This window comes from Hippoglossus hippoglossus, chromosome 1 (assembly GCF_009819705.1).
Source record: "Hippoglossus hippoglossus isolate fHipHip1 chromosome 1, fHipHip1.pri, whole genome shotgun sequence".
NCBI classification, from domain to species: domain Eukaryota; kingdom Metazoa; phylum Chordata; class Actinopteri; order Pleuronectiformes; family Pleuronectidae; genus Hippoglossus; species Hippoglossus hippoglossus.
In genome coordinates, this window is record NC_047151.1 from 8,531,259 (window position 1) to 8,551,750 (window position 20,492).

At 40.5% G+C, this 20,492-nt stretch overlaps 2 protein-coding genes across 2 annotated transcripts; both read left to right on the forward strand.

The window, feature by feature from the left end:
* The first annotated feature begins 3,918 nt into the window (after positions 1 to 3,918).
* cenpk (centromere protein K) lies at positions 3,919 to 8,666 on the forward strand. Its single transcript, XM_034600469.1, has 10 exons — positions 3,919 to 4,033; positions 4,370 to 4,477; positions 4,584 to 4,640; positions 5,486 to 5,549; positions 5,782 to 5,828; positions 5,938 to 6,020; positions 6,639 to 6,737; positions 6,885 to 7,020; positions 7,139 to 7,192; positions 8,362 to 8,666. Exons 1-10 carry the CDS (start codon positions 4,031 to 4,033, stop codon positions 8,515 to 8,517), a joined length of 807 nt encoding a protein of 268 aa, XP_034456360.1. The 5' UTR covers positions 3,919 to 4,030; the 3' UTR covers positions 8,518 to 8,666.
* A 1,387-nt stretch (positions 8,667 to 10,053) lies between these two features.
* Positions 10,054 to 19,269, forward strand: LOC117770694 (stromal membrane-associated protein 1-like). The gene is made up of 10 exons (XM_034600348.1): positions 10,054 to 10,333; positions 10,759 to 10,892; positions 11,644 to 11,729; positions 11,838 to 11,913; positions 12,018 to 12,080; positions 12,173 to 12,248; positions 14,461 to 14,594; positions 16,217 to 16,424; positions 17,219 to 17,556; positions 18,591 to 19,269. The coding sequence occupies exons 1-10, from the start codon at positions 10,216 to 10,218 to the stop codon at positions 18,723 to 18,725; spliced, it is 1,368 nt and encodes a 455-aa protein (XP_034456239.1). The 5' UTR covers positions 10,054 to 10,215; the 3' UTR covers positions 18,726 to 19,269.
* Positions 19,270 to 20,492: the final 1,223 nt, after the last annotated feature.

The window sequence follows — 20,492 nt, forward strand, 5'->3', positions numbered from 1 at the left end:
TTGAGTGACAGTATTTAAACATTACAAAAGATTAATTAGGTCAACCCTTACAGAAAATGTGAAAACAATGTGTATCCATAGGCCTCAAACAGTCCCTCAATTTCAAATTATTATTATTATTACTACCATTATTATTATTGAATAAGTATAAAAAGGAGATCTGTAAATGACTTTATATCTGCCTGCAGTTAAATCACTCTATATATCTAAATAGAGCTGAATTGTAGAGTTTTAATCATAGCCTTCCTGTGGAGCCAGTTAATACTTCAAACTTCAATTTTACGGGCGATTGAACTAAGCATGTTCCTGACAGAATTGATGTATGTATTAATTTCCTTTAACTGTTGATTAATTAGGCTGCGCTGAAGGCTCAAATGGAACAGTTTGTTCGCAAATTTGCATATTAATCAAATTCTAATTGATCATTCAAATAATCCAGGCTATGTGATTATTTTTTGGGGATGGGGCTTGAAATCATATACCAGGAAAATCAGTAAATATATATACATGTACATGGTTTTCTCTACTTCTGCGGCTGCATGCCCACCAGATTAAAACACTCAGACACAGTCTGGTTATTTGGACTAAATTGCTCCTTTAATTTTGTTGCAAAAAATTCATTGATAGATTAACATGATTACAACCAAACAACAGCCAACCTATGAGCCTGTGTCTCATAAATAAACAAGTGTGTGTGAGAGAAAAGAGAGAAAGAGATGCAGATTGTCTCGTGTATTCTGTACATTTCTGCACTGTTCAGTAGGAAAAATCCATAAAAAAACAAATCACAGAATGGCAGCTAATTGCTGTGGAAGTGAATCTGCCTCAGTCTCAGACAGCAGGTCTCAGGGATCTAAGTTTGTGCAATGATAAATATTACAGAGAGGCAGCAGAATAGAGAAAATAATGGTTTAACAAACGTTAAAGCAGCTTCCAATTCACACCGTGAGGAGTCACAAGGCAAACAAGAGGCTGCTGAGGACACAGTAGATACAATATGAAATGTCCAAAGCATTCCGTCTTACACTGAATTATTTAATGACTCACTAAATGATTATTGTAATATTTGCTGTAGCTGGCTCATGATAAGCAGGTCTTCCTCTGCTGGGCTGATGCTGGTTAAGGTCTAAAATAAATATCGTCAATATTGCACCATTAACTCAGTATTTTTCAGCAGAGACGTGAATCAAGATTTCAAAGAAACGCGTTATAGTAAAGAAACTATTCTGCAAATCCTTAGCAGCACATACATATGCTTAAATAAAACACCATTATGGATAAACGCAGGTGTCAAGTAACATAAGGTAAAGAAGGGAAACATTGTCTCACTATGGCCTGATGAGATTAAGTTAATAGAAATGATGGACAATTTAATTTGAGCAAAACTCTTACATAATAAATAATAAAGAGTTGAATTAAAAAATAAAATGACGTGAAATTAACACAAGTGCCATCGCCATCTATAAGCACATCCACATCTGATGGATTCATTCTTTAAATCATGAGTCAGACCAAATTACACGGGTTATAAGAAAAGTGTCAATGTTCAGGCTGAGACAATGAAATAAAAAAATACAGGAGAGAAGTGGGAGAAGAACCAGAAGGTGCAGGTGCTGACTGAAGCTGCAAACTCGAGTCTGAGCAGAGGCAAACAGAGACACCTACTGGTGACTACCTGACAGTGAACTCCACCACACTGAGCAGTTAATCAGCCATGATGTGTGTGTGTGTGTGTGTGTGTGCGTGTGGGTGTTTCAGTGTGTTTTGCAAAAGGAATAATATATAATATTATTTTACCTGAAAATTGAATATTCAAGTAAATGTTGAATATTTACTTGACTAATAACGTATTAAATTACTTTATTTGCTTCATCAGTATCAGGCCGATTAGGTACCTTGTGCAAGTTTTGTATCTTGATGTAAGGTAATCTATAAAGAGAAAAAGAAGTTTACATAGAATAATGAAAAAGGCCTCCATTGTCAAGTTTTATCCTCGAGAAAAAAATACATTTTGTTTTGTTTTGAAAGACCATGAAATAATTGGGAATTAATTTGGATTTGCTCAGGAATTCAATTCTTATGCCATCATACAACCTGTAGTGTAGCAGGAAGATCTGTCTCACAGCAGAAATGTCATCAGAGCTAATAATGCCATTTTCAGGACAATCATAGAATCATTGTCCCCTGGAGTCAGTTTTCACCCATACTGTGCAGCACTGCATTAGGTCGACTGTCCGGAACATTCAGACACCAGAATGACACCTCCTGCACACACTCACTAGCAGACCTCACTACACACACCCTCTAAACACCTACTGCACACACACGCACGCACGCACGCACGCACGCACACGCACACACACACACACACACACACACACACACACACACACACACACACACACACACACACACACACACACACTGTGTTACTGGCTGCTGGGATTAATGCATGAGGGGGTCTGAGCATATTGCAGGAATCACTTTATATGTACTATCTTACAATGCTGAATAAAAATAATGACAGTGTATTGATCTTTAACTTTCCCTCAAGTCATGCTGTCAGAATGTCACTTAACTTATTTAAGTTAAATGCAGGATGGGTTAGCCTATATAATATTGGATTCTTAGCCTACTGCTAATGCAAAAGTACCATAGGATAAAAGTAGTGCAAATAGCCTCAGACCATACAGACACATTACACAGCCAATACAGCCACTTACCCTGTGGCCAGAGATGCAGCTCACTCACAGCCAGGACTAGCAGAGCCATGTCGAGCTTTGTTCCGACATCCATCAGACTCATTAATGGCTGATCTATTATTTTGACACTTAATTTTGACACAATTGATTGTCTTTTTCTTACAATTACATTTATCAACTGTGCTTACCACTGTTGGTTTCTCTTTGGATGTCGTATGTGGTATGCAGTGGCATTATATGTGGATGATACGCACTGATGCTCTAATGAAGTTCCTTATGGATAAATACAATTATTTACAAATAAACACATCAGGAATTTTTTGTTGTTGTAATATATAAGATAGTCAAGCTTGTCTATGGTGTAAACATCATCTTTAGAGTAACCAGTGACTGTAGCTGTCAGATGTATTGTGGATAACGGCAGTTTTATGTTGTTTGTGTTTATGTATTTACAAACAACTGAGGGAACCAATTGTTTTATATTTAATCACCCATTTACCCAGAAAACAGCATTACTGTGGTGGAAAACTAACCTATTTGGTAGAGTCATGGTTTCAGACTTCCCCAAAGGTGGAGGAGACCCACTTTAAAATAATTCACGAGGTTTACCCGGCAGCCAAATTTCTTAAAAAGGGTTTAATTTTGAAGTGGACCCTTGTGCCTTGTATTGAGACGGCCGAAACCTTAGAACCCTGTTATTTATTTTTTTATTTTTTCAAGTCCTGTTTCTAACAAATTTTGGCTCGATATTACAAACTGTCACTTAAAGTAAACTACAACCTGACCTCTAACATTTCCCATATTCTTATCTATTTGGATCATCTAAACTCATCTGTTAGTTATCATGATAACATATCATCAGATTGTAGGAAAGTTCCAAGCCCTCTTTTGAATAGTTTATGAATGACTTTAAAATCATTTTGCTCATCGCTTGAGAGATTGCACAGATGTGAAGCAAATATGTTTTCTAAGGATATATGTTAATTCTTTTTATTTTGTTCCTAGCCCCTTGTGTAAGTGTTAGATTTTCTTACCCATCTCTGGTCTAAATATCCCCTTTCATGTGTTTGAACATTCACACTGTCTCTGTCTGGACGTGTGTGATCTCTGTGAGCTTTTTCTGTGTTTGTGTATATTTGAACTTTAAAAAGTTGCAGACCTTCGCTGTTCATGGCACACTTGTGGACATCCCTCTCTGCAGTTGCGCGGTGCTGCGCAGCATCAGCTCCGCGCGCTGTCGCGGACGTGACGTCATCAACGTTGGCGGTATTTTGAAAAGGAGGCGCCTTGTTGTTGTCTTCCGCTCACAGGGGAACATTTCACAATCGATGGTAAGAAAACACCATATTGGACGAAGTCTTGTGAATCGCGTAACGACACAGTAATGTAGAGTGTGATATGTTCCTATTCGTGAATGAGAATATTTGCTCCGTTAACGTAAACTCACACATTTTCATTTCTCCGCCGTGAATTGCGGACAGCTAAGACCTAACACACGCGCCATCTTTCCCTGTGACATAGACATTGTGGTAAAAACAACACTTACCTTATCTGCTTATTGTGTGTGTGTGTGTGTGTGTGTGTGTGTGTGTGTGTGTGTGTGTGTGTGTGTGTGTGTGTGTGTGTGTGTGTGTGTGTGTGTGTGTGTGTGTGTGTGTGTGTGTCAGGCTGAGCTGGGGGCAGCTGAACATGCAGCAGCAGCAGGAGAGCTGTCAGACGCTGCTCAGGCTGAGCTGCTGGAGCTGTGTGAGGAGCAGTTCTCTCAGCTGGAGAAGGTAAGAAGCTTTAACCTGAACACACACACACACACACACACACACACACACACACACACACACACACACACCCTTCACTGTGACCAACTGTGTCTCTGTGCCGCAGCTTCAGAATGAGATCATACTGTCTGAACCAGATTACTGCGAGAACCCACAGGAGCAGGTGAGAAGACTTTACATTTTCATTTATTAACTTTATTAACGATTCTCTGCAGCACCATCCTAATGTCTCTGTCCTTTTTAAGGAAATATAGAAGCTTGCTAAAACTTCACAATTATGTTTTTGATAGGGGTTAAATGTAGTGGTTAAATGTTTCTTGTCCACCCTTGCACATTTTGTTTCCCAGTGCACTACGTGTACAGTTTAACTCTATTGTGCATAGTGGTCACACTTATTTTGCTAGTTTCTGGTAATCTGTTGTTAATTGTTTGTTTGTGTACGTACACTGAGTCCTAGGGGAATTATTTGATTATCTTATTTTATTCCAAAGGGCTATGATATTTAGTTTGGTTCATATATGAAAATAAGCTAGAACCAGGAAGTATTGGACATTTCTGCTTAAAAAGATGCTCGTCATCATGTTGACGTTGTGACTCAATGCTAGTACTTGTAATAGTAGTAGTGCACGCGCACACACACGTGGATGAAGATTCACACACTTGAATTCAAATTGGTTTTGTTTGTTTTTGTTTCCAAACTGGATTTGGAGCAGTGAGGGATATTTTTTTTAAACCAAGATAGCACTAAACTTTATAAGTAGCAACATGCTCAAACCTTCTCACTGCAGCAGGTCAGAGGATGACAAAACCTTTTGGTTCCAAAGATGTTGAGGGTGGTCAGAAGGTCGTCCAATAACCACAGGGTTGGGTGTCTGAAAATTAGTTTGTCAGTCTTAAAATATAACATTAATACATATAAATAATTGAATAGTCAATCAACCATTTAATAACCTGTAAATGTTTTGTGTTTGTCTGTTTTTTTACCATGTGAATATTCATCTACAATAGTCAGTGAATCGACTGATTGCAACAGAAGCTGAACTGAAGCAGTGGCAGGCAGTGGAGCCTAAATGTAAGTCCTTCATCAACACTGATCTAACCATGTTGTAAGTGTTTACAACTGCCTCAGTTTTATGCCAGTTAAAATGGTGCATCACTGTTTAATCACGCAATCGAAGTTTAGTTCAGGTGTTGTGTCCATATCATCTCCCATTTCAAATCTCATGTTAAATATGCTACATCCAATGTGTGATATGACCAAATTTACATATGTATAATGAATTAACTTATTTTGTGTCTTTTAGTGCTGGCAGCGAATTCAGAGGTTTTACTCGAAGCTGGAAAAGAGGAGGTGTGTTTATGTATAAACTGCAACATTTAAGATACATTGTCTCACTAAAATATCATAAATAAATGACTGGAGTAATGCAATCCCCTTTTCTCACTGTTGTTTTTCACAGATGCTCAAGCTGTGTTCTGAACTTGAGATGGTTGCTTCCTGCTACGAAGCAAAGACAGACAAACTGAGAGAGACCAAACAACTGTATGTAATATTTTTTACAAACACACTTCAGGTCCGGTCTTGAATCCTGTTCAGACCTGGTATTAACATTTGTCCCAAGAGATCCGATCTTCTGTGACCACTTGTCATCGGATCTCACTTCCCTGCTCTATATGCAAATAATCATGAATGTCATTTGTGTTTGCAAAAAAAACAAATTGTGTTTCTACCCAGTCTGAGTTTACAGAGTTCACAATGTTTGTGTGTGCAGTGTAAAGAGGAGCTGAGTGAATCTATGAGCTGTGCACAGCCCTGCTAGGAAAGACATTTGAAATGAAAATAGATCAGTGATTGATGTTGTAGCCACAAACAAATCAATGTATGGGATCTGAGAAGAGTAAAAACGCTTTAGATTTTTTGTTGAAGTCAGCGGAGTAGTATGTGGCCCAGGATGGGACACATTGAGGATACATACATTTTGGAGCGTTCAGACCTGTAGAGTAGACCACTTGTGATTGGATAACTCAGGACAGATGTTAATACCTGGTCTGAACTGGGTCACAGATCACGTAAATGCTTTTCAGTTGTGATTTCAGCAGAGGTTTTTCTTTTGTTTTGCTCTGTTTATTGCTTTGAACGTTTTGTGTTTGTGTTTCTTAGTGAACTGAAGTGGTTGGAGGAGAAGAAACAGGTGCTAATAGCGGCCAGTGATCACGCTGAACGACTTCAAATGGACAAGGAGAAAATATCAGAGCAGAGGTGAGCATGGTGGCAAAGTCACACAGAACCAGAGGACTCCACGCTACGAGGTGCATCTCCTCCAGAGGCGGCACAGCATGTGAAGTGCAGTAGGAATGTGGGAAGAGGATAATTATGTAAAAAATAATTGAAACATGCATTCCACAGTGTACTGCTGGACACTAAGGCCAAAATCCAGAAAATGAAGGTGTACCAGGAGAGGTTGATGGAGTGTCTGGGGGACGTCCTGGAGAAGCATGTTCCTCTCCCTCAGATTGAATCCAGTACAAACAGGAAGAAGAAGGTGCAGTGGCCTGTGTTGTGTTGTCATGACTGACTGAGCATTTATAGACTATCAACATGTGAATGTCTGTGCTGTTACTGCTCCTGTGCTGCTTACAATCGTTTGTTTTCATTTTCAGAACATTGAACTGGGGATAAATGAAAACTTGATTTCACTGAATGAAATCCTGGAGGTCAGTTTTCGTGCACCACATAATAAGAATTGAATTGAGTTTTTGTAAAACCATCTAATATTAAGATTTGTTAATCCTAACAGATGCTTACCCCAGTTTTATTCTGATGAGGGATTTGAAGACCCTTTCAGAGATAATTATTTGAACAACAGAGCCACGAGGGCAAATACATTTTTCACCCTGACTTTAATGAGTTTTGTTATTCTGTGAGGATAAGAGGAAATAGTAAGAGGAACATACTGCCCACATAAAAAAATACCTTAGCCGAGACTCACGCCCTAACTTGCCTTGTTAAAGAAAGTGAGAAAACAAAACCAGGACCCATCTCCTTAAAGGTCCAGTGTGTAAAATATAGGTAAAAGGGTTCTACAGGCAGAAATTGAATATAAAATAATCCTAGTGATGTGTTCACTAGTGTGTTTTATTTAAATTGTACAAATTGTTGTTTCCTTTACCCTAGAATGGGCCCTTTATATTTAAATACTTTATATTTACATCGGGAGCGGCTCCTCTCTATGGAGGCCACCGTGTTCTTTACAGTCGTCCAAACTGGATAAACTAAACAAGTTTTCATGAAAACTGAAGGCTACTGATGGTTCCCCAGTTGTGCAGATCGTTTAATTTTAATACTGTATTGGTATTTTTATTTTTCACAACAGTTCTAAAAAACTAAAAAAACAAGTATGTTGTGATGCACCTGTGGTAGCTGTTGAATGGTGCGGTATTTTACAATAATAAACACCATGTCTATACTTTAGTTGTTTATATTTCCTATAGAGATATAGAGTCATACTCCCATCCCTATCATCCCTGGATTACAGCTCTACAGACAGTCAGACACAGTCACATTTTGCTTCAGAATGATAAGGGGTTAAGGGTGTGGGCACCAACCATATCAACTCCCTGCACTCCACATATAGTCCAATAATGAATGTGTGTAGTATGTCATAGTAATTCTCAGCCACAAATATAGCTGAGTATGTGGCAATGACGCATACCATTTAAACATAAATATCCTTTATTTAGGTGTGAGGCAGCTCCCTTGTCATCTCTCTCCTTCTCCTGTCTAAGTGTAGTGTTTTCTGTTTCACTGAAAAAGTTATCATCTTGCACTATGATTGTAGACGTGCTTAACCCAAGTCTCACCTCTATCTCCTGTTCCCCCGAAGGTGCTCATGAACAAGGTCCTGAGCACACCACACGACACCTATGTGACGATAGATGACACATTCTGGCCACCGTACATAGAGATGCTTCTCCGCTATGGGATTGCAGTGAGGCACCAGGAGAATCACTTCAAGATCCGCCTGGAGACCTTCTTTTAGGGCAGTGGTGCATTAGCCATCTCGGGCACCATTTGTATGTCTTTCTAATTCCAGTCTCCTTGTACAGTGCTGCTGTTGTGTATGTATATACAGTGTGTGTGTGTGTGTGTGTGTGTGTGTGTGTGTGTGTGTGTGTGTGTGTGTGTGTGTGTGTGTGTGTGTGTGTGTGTGTGTGTGTGTGTGTGTGTGTGTGTGTGTGTGTGTGTGCGCGCGCGCATTTCAAAGATAGCATTTTATGAATTGCCCATTTAGGCTTTATACAAGTAGGTTTTATGTTAAGATCCTGTTTGTATGTACAGAATAACCATGGACTCTTTTACATTTAACAAATTCTCTTGTCTAAATATTTCCCTGGATTATAGTTTCATAGCTGTTTTCATTTGCCAGGTTCAATTAGTAATAAACAATGTATAGTATGTAAGTGTTTATCAGTGTCCTTGAAATTCTTATATTCAGTTTTATTTAGAGTGTACAACACGTTTGAGGCCTACAGATATACCTGTATATATGTACAAGTTATTCATTAGATTGTTTATATTTTCTTGCTCATATTCAATAAACTTTGGAGCTGATGTGATGCTAAATTGCATTCATAGGATGATTATCTTCTCATTATTAATATGAGCAACCAGCAGAAATTCAATTTAATGTTATGTGTATAGCACCATATCATAACGTACATAATCTCAAAGCACTTAGGTCGAGAATTTACAATATAATAGAGAAATACAACAGTTCCCCCTCTAGAACCAGACTTACTGTGGGCGGCCATCTGCCTCCACCGGTTCTGTTAGGTGGAGAAGACATTAGGAAAAGAGGAGTTAGTTCCTGCTGCAGTTCTCGTGAGAACTTGTGATAGCTGCAGTTACTGCAGCAGGAACTAGGAGGAGGATAACAGCAGACGTCTAGGAAAAAAAAACACGGAGTAAATGATGCTGTATCGAGTCAAGTTTGAATGTCGGGGCTTACGGACACTTGTATGACACCACAGGCGCAGTATGGAGGCGATTTATGTTTTTTTCTGTTTTTATACGTTTGAAGAAGGAGTCCCCAATTACCTCAATTTTAATTGGATTTGGCTGCAACGTTGTTTACCCCTGAAACTCCAAAAGTGTTTTGTGGACTCAAACACTTCACCCACCCCTCCATCGGCAATAATGAGGGAATTTTCATTTTTGGGGTAACTATGCCTTTAAGCTCCATAGGACTGGTTGTTATAACAAAATTAATAAAATGATATTTATAGATGTAATGATTTTATCAATGATAGTAGCACCTGTTGATGAAGTTAGACTAACACTAATAATAATAATAATACTATAATAATAGTTGAGTGGTGTCTGATCTGCAGCTCTGGAGTCTGAGAGAGAGAGAAATGTCTCCAGTAAATGTATCACTGACAAAGAGCTGATAAACTCATGATGGATTTTTGATAAAAAATGGAAAAACTTAATTCACAAAAAAACAAAAAAACACCGTGCGTCAGACGACGTCAGCACCGTCGTCCAATCCGGTGCCGACGCCGCGTCAGCTCTCGAATTCCTGTGGGCGGAGACTGGATTCCGGTTCCGGGTGTTTTCATTTCCCTACTCGGAGGCGTCCGGTCCTCTGATTATGGTCTTTTACCAGAAACGACTTTCGATCGACTGATTCTCGCAGATCTCTCCTCGTCGATAACGTCCCGCCGCCGCCGCGAACATGGCGACCCGCTCGGAGAGAGAGAAGGCCCTGAAACTGAACGAGCAGCACCAGGCCATCCTGTCCAAAATGCTGAGGGAGGAAGACAACAAGTACTGCGCCGACTGCGAGGCGAAAGGTGCGACGTTCACTCCGTCGACTCGTTATTTCCTCTCTTCCTCCACAGAGTTCACACTTTCACCCTGAATCCGCCGCTAACGCCGAGGAGCGACACAACATATGCGTTGAATAGCCTGGCTAAGCTAACCCGCTAGTTTGCTACTGGCTCAGGTCAGTCAGCTGACACCTCTTCCCCCTGAGCTAAACTAAGTGGCTAACCAGCGAGCTAACTTCTCTAAACCAACATAAGCTTCCGGCAGCGTCTCTGCCCCGCCGCCTCCAGCACCGCAGGCTCCGGGTGTTACAGGCGTCTAACTGCCGGTGGTAGCTCCTCCGCTGAAACCACACAGTGATCTCCATGTTGGCTGTTTAATAAAGAGTTCAGAGACTGTATGTTTCTCCATTTAAAACCAAATCCCCTTTGTTGTGTTTTTTCCTCGCCAGGTCCAAGATGGGCATCCTGGAATCTGGGAGTGTTCATGTGCATCCGATGTGCGGGCATCCACAGAAACCTGGGAGTGCACATATCCAGAGTGAAGTCAGTCAACCTGGACCAATGGACCTCAGAGCAGATCCAGGTACTGTTTACTCGTTGATAAGACAAGATAAACATCGTTCATCCATGTTGGGGAAATCCACTTGTAGCAGCAGGTAGTCTAAATGAGAGATCAATAGAATAGACAAAATAATTGAGAATTAAAACAAAAAAAAGACATTAAAATATGGACAATATGAACATTATATGCACACTTTTTATACTGCGTGGTTGTGCCTCATGGGGTAGAGCCGGTCGTCCACTAACCAGAAGGTTGCAGGCTTTTCAGTTCCTCAAACCTGTTACCATTTCCACTTTCAGGATGTAATCCCAGTATAGGGCACAGTTTACACCGACTCCCTAGTGTGGATCGAGTGTCCTCCCTTTCCCATGACGCAACTTGATAGCCTGCTAGGCTGCCGCATCAGGTCATTTGGACGTTACCATAATTACCAGTTTTCATCTTGCAAATAATGAGACTATTCAAGTCATAAGTTCAACTGTGAAGTACGTTTTCTGAAAGCTTCTATACAAACCCCAACTTTTTAATACAAGAGTGTCTGGCAGATATTAATGACTCACATCAGACAGGGTAGTTTGACCCAAATTTGAGAATCTCTCCCATCTTCACCCTCCAGCCTTCCACCAGCCCTGCACAGTATACAGTACACTCACCTCTCACAAACTCCACACCCCTGGTTTGCAACACAAGCTTTCCCCAAATGTGTCAAGCCAAGATAACAAAAAAACTGTGATCTTCTTATTAACCCTTCTGTCTTTCCTTTTTATTTCAGAGTATACAGGATATGGGTAACACCAGGGCCAGGAAGCTTTATGAGGCCAACCTTCCAGATAGTTTCAGAAGACCTCAAACAGACCAGTATCCTTCATCCCAGAGCACATGCACGTGAAAAAAGTGAAATGATGTAGAAAGTCATTTGTTTTAAGTTTGTATGTTGCTTATTTTTCCTTTTAACTCTGACCCCAGAGCAGTGGAATTCTTCATCAGGGATAAATATGAGAAGAAGAAATATTACAGCAAGAATGTGACCAATGGGAGCAGTGTAAGTACGAACAGAAGTGTTTCATATTTTAACATAAAGCTCCTCCATCAATGTTTTTCATGTTTATGTCTGTGGTTCATGTTGAGTTTCTTTTGTGTTTTCAGCCTAAAGACAGCAAGAAAGAGAGGGAGCCAGACAGAGGAACCAAGGTGTCATCCTACACCAAGGTATCAGAACACATCACCTTTTGAATAGATGGATGGACATGCTCCTCTGCACTGTCTTTGACCCATTCTGACGATTTTTTATTTTTTTAAAGAGTGAAGAGTCCAGGCCAGTTCCCAAAATCAGCCCCTCAAAGACTTTAGAACCTGCTGTGAACCTACTAGGCCTTGGTGAGTGTCATTTACCTGAAACTAAAAACAATCGGACATAAACAGTGTGACTGGGATATTTCCCATGGAGTGAGGCAGACTATGACCTCAGCCTGTAATTGTTGACATAACAAATGACTGGACAAACTCGTTGAGCCGGTTGTTACATGTTTATGGACTTGGGTTGGCATGTATTTCTCGATTATTGATCCTTATTTACTATAGGAACAACAGTGTATTTATATAGGATGGGTTTAGGTTGGCTTACACTGTTTGGGTGTAGCATGTTGGTGTTGTGTTCTGCCTCAGATTGTGTACCACTGTTCCCTCACAGCAGAGGAGGGCTGCACTGGGCTGTGATACTGTGGTTCAGGATTCAGCCGGGGCCAAACCCTGACTGTCCCCCACAGGATTGATCCAGTCTGATGGTAGCACGAGTGCACCTCATGTGCAACAAAAAACAAATGACAGAGAAGTTCCCGCGTGTAAGAGAACAGCATTGAATTTGAGTGACACTAGCGGGTACACTCACAGTTGGAGCTGAAACTACGAGGTCTGGCTGTCTGTGTGGATGGTAAAAACTACGAGGTCTGGCTGTCTGTGTGGATGGTAAAAACTACATGGACTGGAGGACAAGTTTGCAAGAGGGAGAATGAGCATATAATGAGCAAATAGCATTGCAGACAGCTTTACAAGCAAACAACGGAGCAAACAACGGCGCAAACAACTACCCTAGATATCTCTTATGCTATTAAGAGAAGCATCAATTTTCTTGTGGGTCATTATAAAACGGTGGCAGGACAAATTAGAACATGGTGGGCAGCCACGGCTAAGATAATGGGTGGGAAACACTGCTGTCCCCGTCTTCAGTTTGTGTTGTCACTGTACTGGCTGGTTTATTGTCCCCAGTGCAAGGGTGCACACATTAGAAATGACGTCTTGCCATCTTTTGTGTTGAGTGTGAGAGCTGCAATACTTTGTTGTGCTCCTCAGAACCCATAAATGCCTCTGTGCAAGCTTTTAGTTTGCACGCGATCTACAGAGGCCTTGGCCACGGTGTCTTGTGCGAGTATAAACAAGTTTTAAACATGTTGATGCGTATTAATCAGGCAATTGACTTCAGAGATCTTCTTTAAAAGGCTGACTGTGTTCCTCTTTCAGATCGTTATTAGTGCCTGTGTAACACAGGAAGTGTGTGAGTGTACATTCCCTTTCCCCTTAAAGACAGAACCCTCACGGTTCTGGGATCTGCTGAGCTGTAATGAAGTCTGCTGTTCTTTTAAGTTTTGGCTAATGCAAACTATATAAGTCCCCCCACTGCTTTGCATTAACTTTCTACCAGTAAACCACCATTATCCAGAGGAAGTGCCACAGCTGCTGACTCACGCACCATAGAGAAGTTTCTTCCTGTTTTACTTTCAATGCGGGTGTACACCTTTTTAGTGCTTTTATTTTGGAGGATCAATGTTAAATATCACAAAGAAAGAAGACAAAATAATTTCCAGTGATGGCACAGCACAGTCATCTTAATCCTATGAAACAGTGGCGAGTGAGGTCATTTTGGTTTTTATAATTTAGGTTTGCTCATGGATCCACTGCTGGGTCAGTTTTTCAGTGCTTAGTTGTTATGTGGGTATTTCTGTCTGGACATGTATCTGTTTACATCTGCTGTTTTTCATAAACTACATGTTATTGTTTTCATTGTATTTGATTTGTGTCCTGTCTTTTAAATGCAACAGCTCTGGTGTTAGTAATTAAACGACAACACTTCATTATAGCTGTTTCATTTACAATGTTGAGATAATGGCGTTTCTGCCACTGATTGGCATGGAGGGGTTTTGCAATGTTTGGATGGGAGGTTTATTTTTATTTTTGTTTTGTGGCTGATGAGCTACTATGGGTAAGCTGATTAATTTTTTATGGACTAACCATTATCCTCACTGTGTTGGCAGTTGTACAGCAGTGGGAGGGCACTGCAGTTAAATAAATACAAATGGTACACAGTCCACCTCAGTAAACAGGAGATCTGTTGGTTTGAAACCTCTTTTCTCTGCAGTTAGAGGTTGTATTAGGATTTAATATATGATTTTTCATAAGTTCTTAGTAGATGCAGGTAGAATATCATTGAGAACTCATCAGTGAATTATGCTGAATTCTTACAGTGTTGCCTTTCCTAATGATGTATGGTTATGTTACACCTGTAAAACCAGTTTTTTTCCTTTTTCTTACACAGACGCACCGACAGCTGCATCAGCTAACAATGGTAGCACGAGCACAAGCCAGAACAACAATGATGACCTGGATATATTCGGCCCCATGGTATCCAACCCCCTCCCCTCGTCCTCATCCGCTGCTCAGTTTCCTCAGGTAAAACCAAACAATAACTCCCAAGTCCAGATTTAGTGCTAATTTCTAAATATTGCTCAGCGGGGTTGAACATTAATGGTTGTCTTGGTGTAAAAACCAAAATTAAATGTGTGATAAAAAATAAAAAGTCAAATGATTATCAGCAGCAGGGTTGGGCCACAGGACGGCAACAACCCAGATGGATGGCCTCAAATGGAATACAGGCACAAACGCAATAACGAAAATAAACCCAGCAAATCAGGTTTATTGACTTAACATTCAAAATTACGCTGCAGCCAATAATCATTTACACTAGCCATTCATTTATTGATTATTATTTTTCCAAAAATGGTGATACATGCTCAAATCAAGTCCTCCGAAGCACATCTTTTCTGACCAACACACACCAAACACATTTACAACGGTAGAAGCAGAGAAAAGCAGCAAACCCTCATATTTGAGAGGAGCAATATGTATTTATAACAAACATTTTAAACAATGATGATGTTCTGATGTTTGACAATATAATTTATAGACTCATTTTCCCCTTTTTTAAATAGTTTCCTGTGCTCTTGTTCGGGCTGCCCATGTTTACATCTACCCAACTGAAAAATCTCTGCAGGAAGTTTTTTCTGTCTTTTGTTGTAAATTACCCCATTGCATCGTAACCAAGCAAATTTCTTTTATTTAGTCTTATTACTGAAGTTGAGCCCTTTGACTGTAGTAACTGGGCTTCACAGAGAGAGATATACAGGGGAGAAAGATGGTGTGTGTGTGTGTGTGTGTGTCAGACAGACAGACAGACAGACAGACAGACAGACAGATGAAGAGTAAAACCAGACCTTTGTGTTGTATGAAATATAAACTCATGGTGCTACTTAACTGTGTCTTGGCACAGGTACTGCGACTAAAATAACTTGTGCGATGTTGGGGATTTAATTAACCTTTTTTATGGCTGAACAAGCTACGACCAGGCCACAGCTGAATTATGGGATGTTATTGTGCAGCACAGACAATTATCACTCCATTTATTACTGGATAAAATGTGGAAACCATCCTGTTAATTTTGGCTAAATACAGCTCATGGCTGTTTGCCCATGTATGACAACCAGGTCCAAAAAACGGCCCAGACTCACAGTTATTCTAGTGTGTGGTCTCTGTAAACAGATTGTGCATGTGAGTATGAAGAATCTGTGAGGAACTAGACTTTTGGATGGAAAGGCTTCTGGTTTCCATTTCTAATTTGACCAGTCACGTTTAAGCAGGTTTTGGTTGCCTGCAGGTAAACAGTCCGTGTGTAGAGCAGAGGCGGAACACAATGACCGAAAATGCATCAGCTCTGGGCTTTTTCATTTATCTGCGTTCATAAAGAGATAGCTGCTAATAGAGAGTAGCCAAAATGTCGACTGGACCTACAAAAAGTATCACTGTTTGTGTTTGAGGAAATTCAAAGATTTCCACCTAAAAGCTTTGAGACCATACGTAAAAAGGACTAATTGATTTTATCTCTAGTTTTGCTGTGTGATGTTTTGTATTTATTATAAACAGTTAATGTAATTATTTTATGGGTTTAACTCATTAAATCCGATTTTTCATCACCAAAACCGATGATGGTAACCTCTGGATTTTCTTCCTCCCTCCAGGTGAGCTCCAGTAACGCTGCCAGCACTCCAACACAAGCTCCCGCAGCAGGAGTGGGAGCCAGCTCCGCGTCGGGGCAGGGAGAGCTCGATCTGTTCAGCGACAGCAGTAGCACCACTAAAACAGACGACACGGTCAAGAAGCCCCTGTCCAAGGACTCCATCCTGTCCCTCTATGGAACCAACAGCATGTCCCACCCGCAGCCCACTGGTGAGAGCTGCATTCGTCTGAAATTCATCAACACACAAGCTGATGTGAAATACCGCTGTATAAACCACCATGCACTGTCACGTATTTTTTAAATGACGGTTACATTTTTACATCACAAAGGGCTCAAGGGGTCCAGGCCTACAAAAACAATACCTTTTTAATAGCTTGAGAAAAATATCAAAAAAACCTTTTCCATAAGCAAAGAAGCCTCTCAAATGTAAAATGTTGTCCTATATACCAGAAGTTTGACTGTTTGTCTTAAATAAGCAATATTTTAATTTAAATAAGGAACTTTCTGGTCACATTTAGGTTGTTCCCAAAAAATTGCTGCGATTTAATACCCAGCCCTGGTTTCCTCTGTTTGAACCATTCTGCTCTGTGGTCACTGGACACGCACATAACAACGATTTTATCATCAGTTGTTTAGTGAATAAAGCCACGGTCTGTTTTTCTCAGCTGCAGATTGAATCTCTGCTTGTCCGTCCATGTACCTTTCTTCTTAGTGTTTTTTAGCTTGGCCTTCTCTCCTCTCAGCTGTGGTGACATATTTTTTTTGCCAAGCGACATCACTTGAATGGTTTCCAGACAGAGCAAATAGTATTTTCCAACTCGATACCACCGAATTTTCCCAATACTTCTGCCTGAAATACAAACAAATGTGTCTCAAACATATTATTATACAGCCAAATATTTAACATGCTCTGGAAATCAGCCTCATCTTACACATAAAGATACTGGGATGTAGTATTAGTGTGCATAACGTTCTTCCCTCTTTTTCCTACGTCTTCCCTCAGCTGGCATGTTCATGGGCCCCTCCCAGATGCAGTTTCCTGTCCAGGCCCCTGCTGGTTATCAGGCCTTCCCCGGCATGGGCACAGCTATGCCATCCACAACCGTCATGGGTGCCATGATGGCTCAGAGCGGTGCAGCCATGATGGGGCCCAGTCCGGGCATGATGGTCGGGATGACAATGACCAACGGCTTCATGGGAAATGCGCCCGCCACTGGTGTGATGGGTATGGCCCCGAGAATGATGGGACCACAGGGCGGTGCGATGCCTGCAGGCATGGTGCCTGCTCAGGGCATGTACGCCATCCAGCCCGGGCAGCAGGCTCAGTGGAACATGGGTCAGGTACGGATACACTGTCACTGCAGCTCTCAGGAGATCGTGTAACAAACAAGCAACTCAACAGTAAATCTTGTATTGTCGGGTTGTGTCAGGTGTTTGAAACTTCTCTAACACGTGTGACCGCACCCAGCTGTGGTGATGCATTGCACAATGGTGCATTGTGAGAGGCCATACTGTACTGGGCGGGGGCAAAGCATTTATCCACCGCTAGATGGCAGCACAAGCATGATTTTAGAATTGGAGCTGCATCACAAATCCCCACTCCATTCATTATCTTATCATCTTTCCAGCTTATCCTGTAGAGTTCATTAGCGTCTTGCAGTTTTTTATTATTTTTTTTTAAAGGTACATTTTGTTATAAAGGTTTTAAACAGCACCAGGAATGTCTTAAAAAACAAAAATAACCTTTTCTGACTTTGGGTGAAGTTTAAAGAGTTGTGACTTTTTGCAGTCTGACATCCAATGGCATATCAATTCCTTGGCAGAAATATTCACACTCACTCACACAGTTGTCTTTAAACGTAGCAAAACTGCAGAAGTACATTTTAAATTTTCTTTATATTAACTACAATAAGAAGCTAAATATCTACAAACCTTGTGCCCTTATCAGCCAGGTGCTAAACCAACAAAAAGTATGATTTCTCATTCATTTGCCAGACACCAGACATTTTATCTAACGTCTTTTTCTTTACCTACACTACCTTTTCAAAATAAAAGTATATTGTATCTCCTACCATCACTACCATTTCAAAATAAAAGGACCAGACTTCAATAGTGCATCTGTCTGATTAAAATTAACACAGACTTCAGAAGATATCTATAAAATGCATTATCATGAAAACAACATATTATTTAGGTCATTTACAGGCAAAATGTGTGAATATATTAAAATATATGATTAATTTGGATAATCATGTCTCAATATATCTTGAGATCGTGATCTCTACTCTTCAGTACAAGTTAGCGTCATAAATCAGTTATTGTATGTTTCATCGATGTTAATTTTCCAGTGTTGCTCCTCTGTCTAACATCTGCAGATGAACCAGCAGATGTCAGGGATGACTCTGAACGGTGCAGGAGGTCAGATGACCTTTGGCCAGCCTCAGTCAGCCATGGGTGGTTGGGCAGCAGCTGGATCAGGCCAGACTCTGAGCACACAGCTATGGAAGTGAGCCTTGGAGCGGGTCGATGGTCGGGCAGAGTAAGAGTCGAGGTTGCAGAAAGTGCAAATGTATATCTTGTGCTTCTCTGTGCTTCACTATGAACTGATGCCTATCTCCATCACAGACCAGCCTTCAGAACATGAAAATTGTATCTCGTTTTTTTCCCCCTCCTTCTCCCTCTCTCTGTCTCTCTTTCTCTCTATTGTGTGAGTGAATTGGGAGTCATGCAGGATTACAGCCTGGCAGTTTCTGCCTGTCGTATGGTTTTTGAACATAACTTTTATTTTCCTTTTTTGGAAAAGAAAAACTACAAGGAGATAACAGTCCCAACAAAAATGATATCGACATATCAGAAAAGCTGCAGGACCAGTTACACAAGCTTTTATTGTATCACTGTATCATTATAAGATTATAGAACATTTAAATGAATCATATTTAAAGGGAGAAGATATGACTCTTCTAGTCTCAGTACTGCTCCCAAATGTACAGCGCTGTATAACCTTCTTTTAAAGTACTTGTGGTTCCCCTATAAAATTAAAGTGATAATAAATCATATGCTTTGATGTGTCTATCATTCAACTGTTGTGCTTGTTAAAAGGCTGGAAACTATGAAACTGTTAATGAGGGTTGGTGTTAATATGAAGGTCTTTATCTCACTTGTGCTAATGCAAAACTGTGGGGTCGTGAGAGAGAGGAGGACGGTCACAAGGTGAATTCCAGAAGTCTAATACAATTTAAAAAATATCTTGCAGGATCGTATTTTAGCCATACATTTTTCCCAAAAGCTAAAACATACTAGGTATATTTAAAATAAAACCATGCCAATGATAATCCGCCTTCTGATTGTCTTTGTCTACATCATGTGACCCCTAAGGTGAATATGAGAGATTGGTGGTTGCATCAGTTGCAACAGGTCATTGAACAGCACCACAGGAAATTCTGCAACATGATCACTTGGGGGATTTTCTTTGTTTATTAACTTGATAAGATCAGTTTCCTGAGGAGTCACATGTCGCTTGCTCAGTTATTTTAGGGGTCAGGGGCTGAAATGTTTGGGAACCTCTGTTTTCATGTACAGTTACATTTATTGGGATTGTGTCAACCACAACAAACTGAACACGATGGAGTAGTGTGATTTTAATAGTAAAAGTTGGTTATTTATTTAGTAAAGTTTAATCTTGGTTTTAGAGAACCAAGTGTCAGTCCAATCAGTGTGTTGGTGGAGAACATGGCTCACAACACAGTGGAAAGATGAACTGTGTTTGTGCCAGTGTGTTGGAATTCATTCAGTGGGAATCCTGGTGTTTGGGAGGAAACGCCAATACACATGCACATGCAGGGACACACTTTATCTCCCATCTGATCCAGGTTTCCACTGAAGTACTATATCCAACACAGCACAGTGAGGAATAGTGCTTGTACATATGTAGCCTGGATTACAGACCTACTTTAAGATTGATATCAGACCATTACAGAACACTAGAAGAGTCTCAATTGAATCTCCCAAAGAAAATATTTCCACTGTGATGATTTAACGATGGAGACTGAAGAAAGTGTTTCGTGTGCAGCTCCTGGAGGTTCAACAGTCAACACCGTCCTGTCCTACTGTAAGCAATTCCTGTTCCAGCCCTCAAGATGGCAGTATTGTCATGTTGAAAACTGCTTCACAGCAAATGGACATTCACACTTGATCTATTCGATGTGAAAACATTGCTCTTTAAAGGTTTGGTGGGTTCTAACTGTGACATGGTCACTGTGGGCAGTGAGTACTCAGCA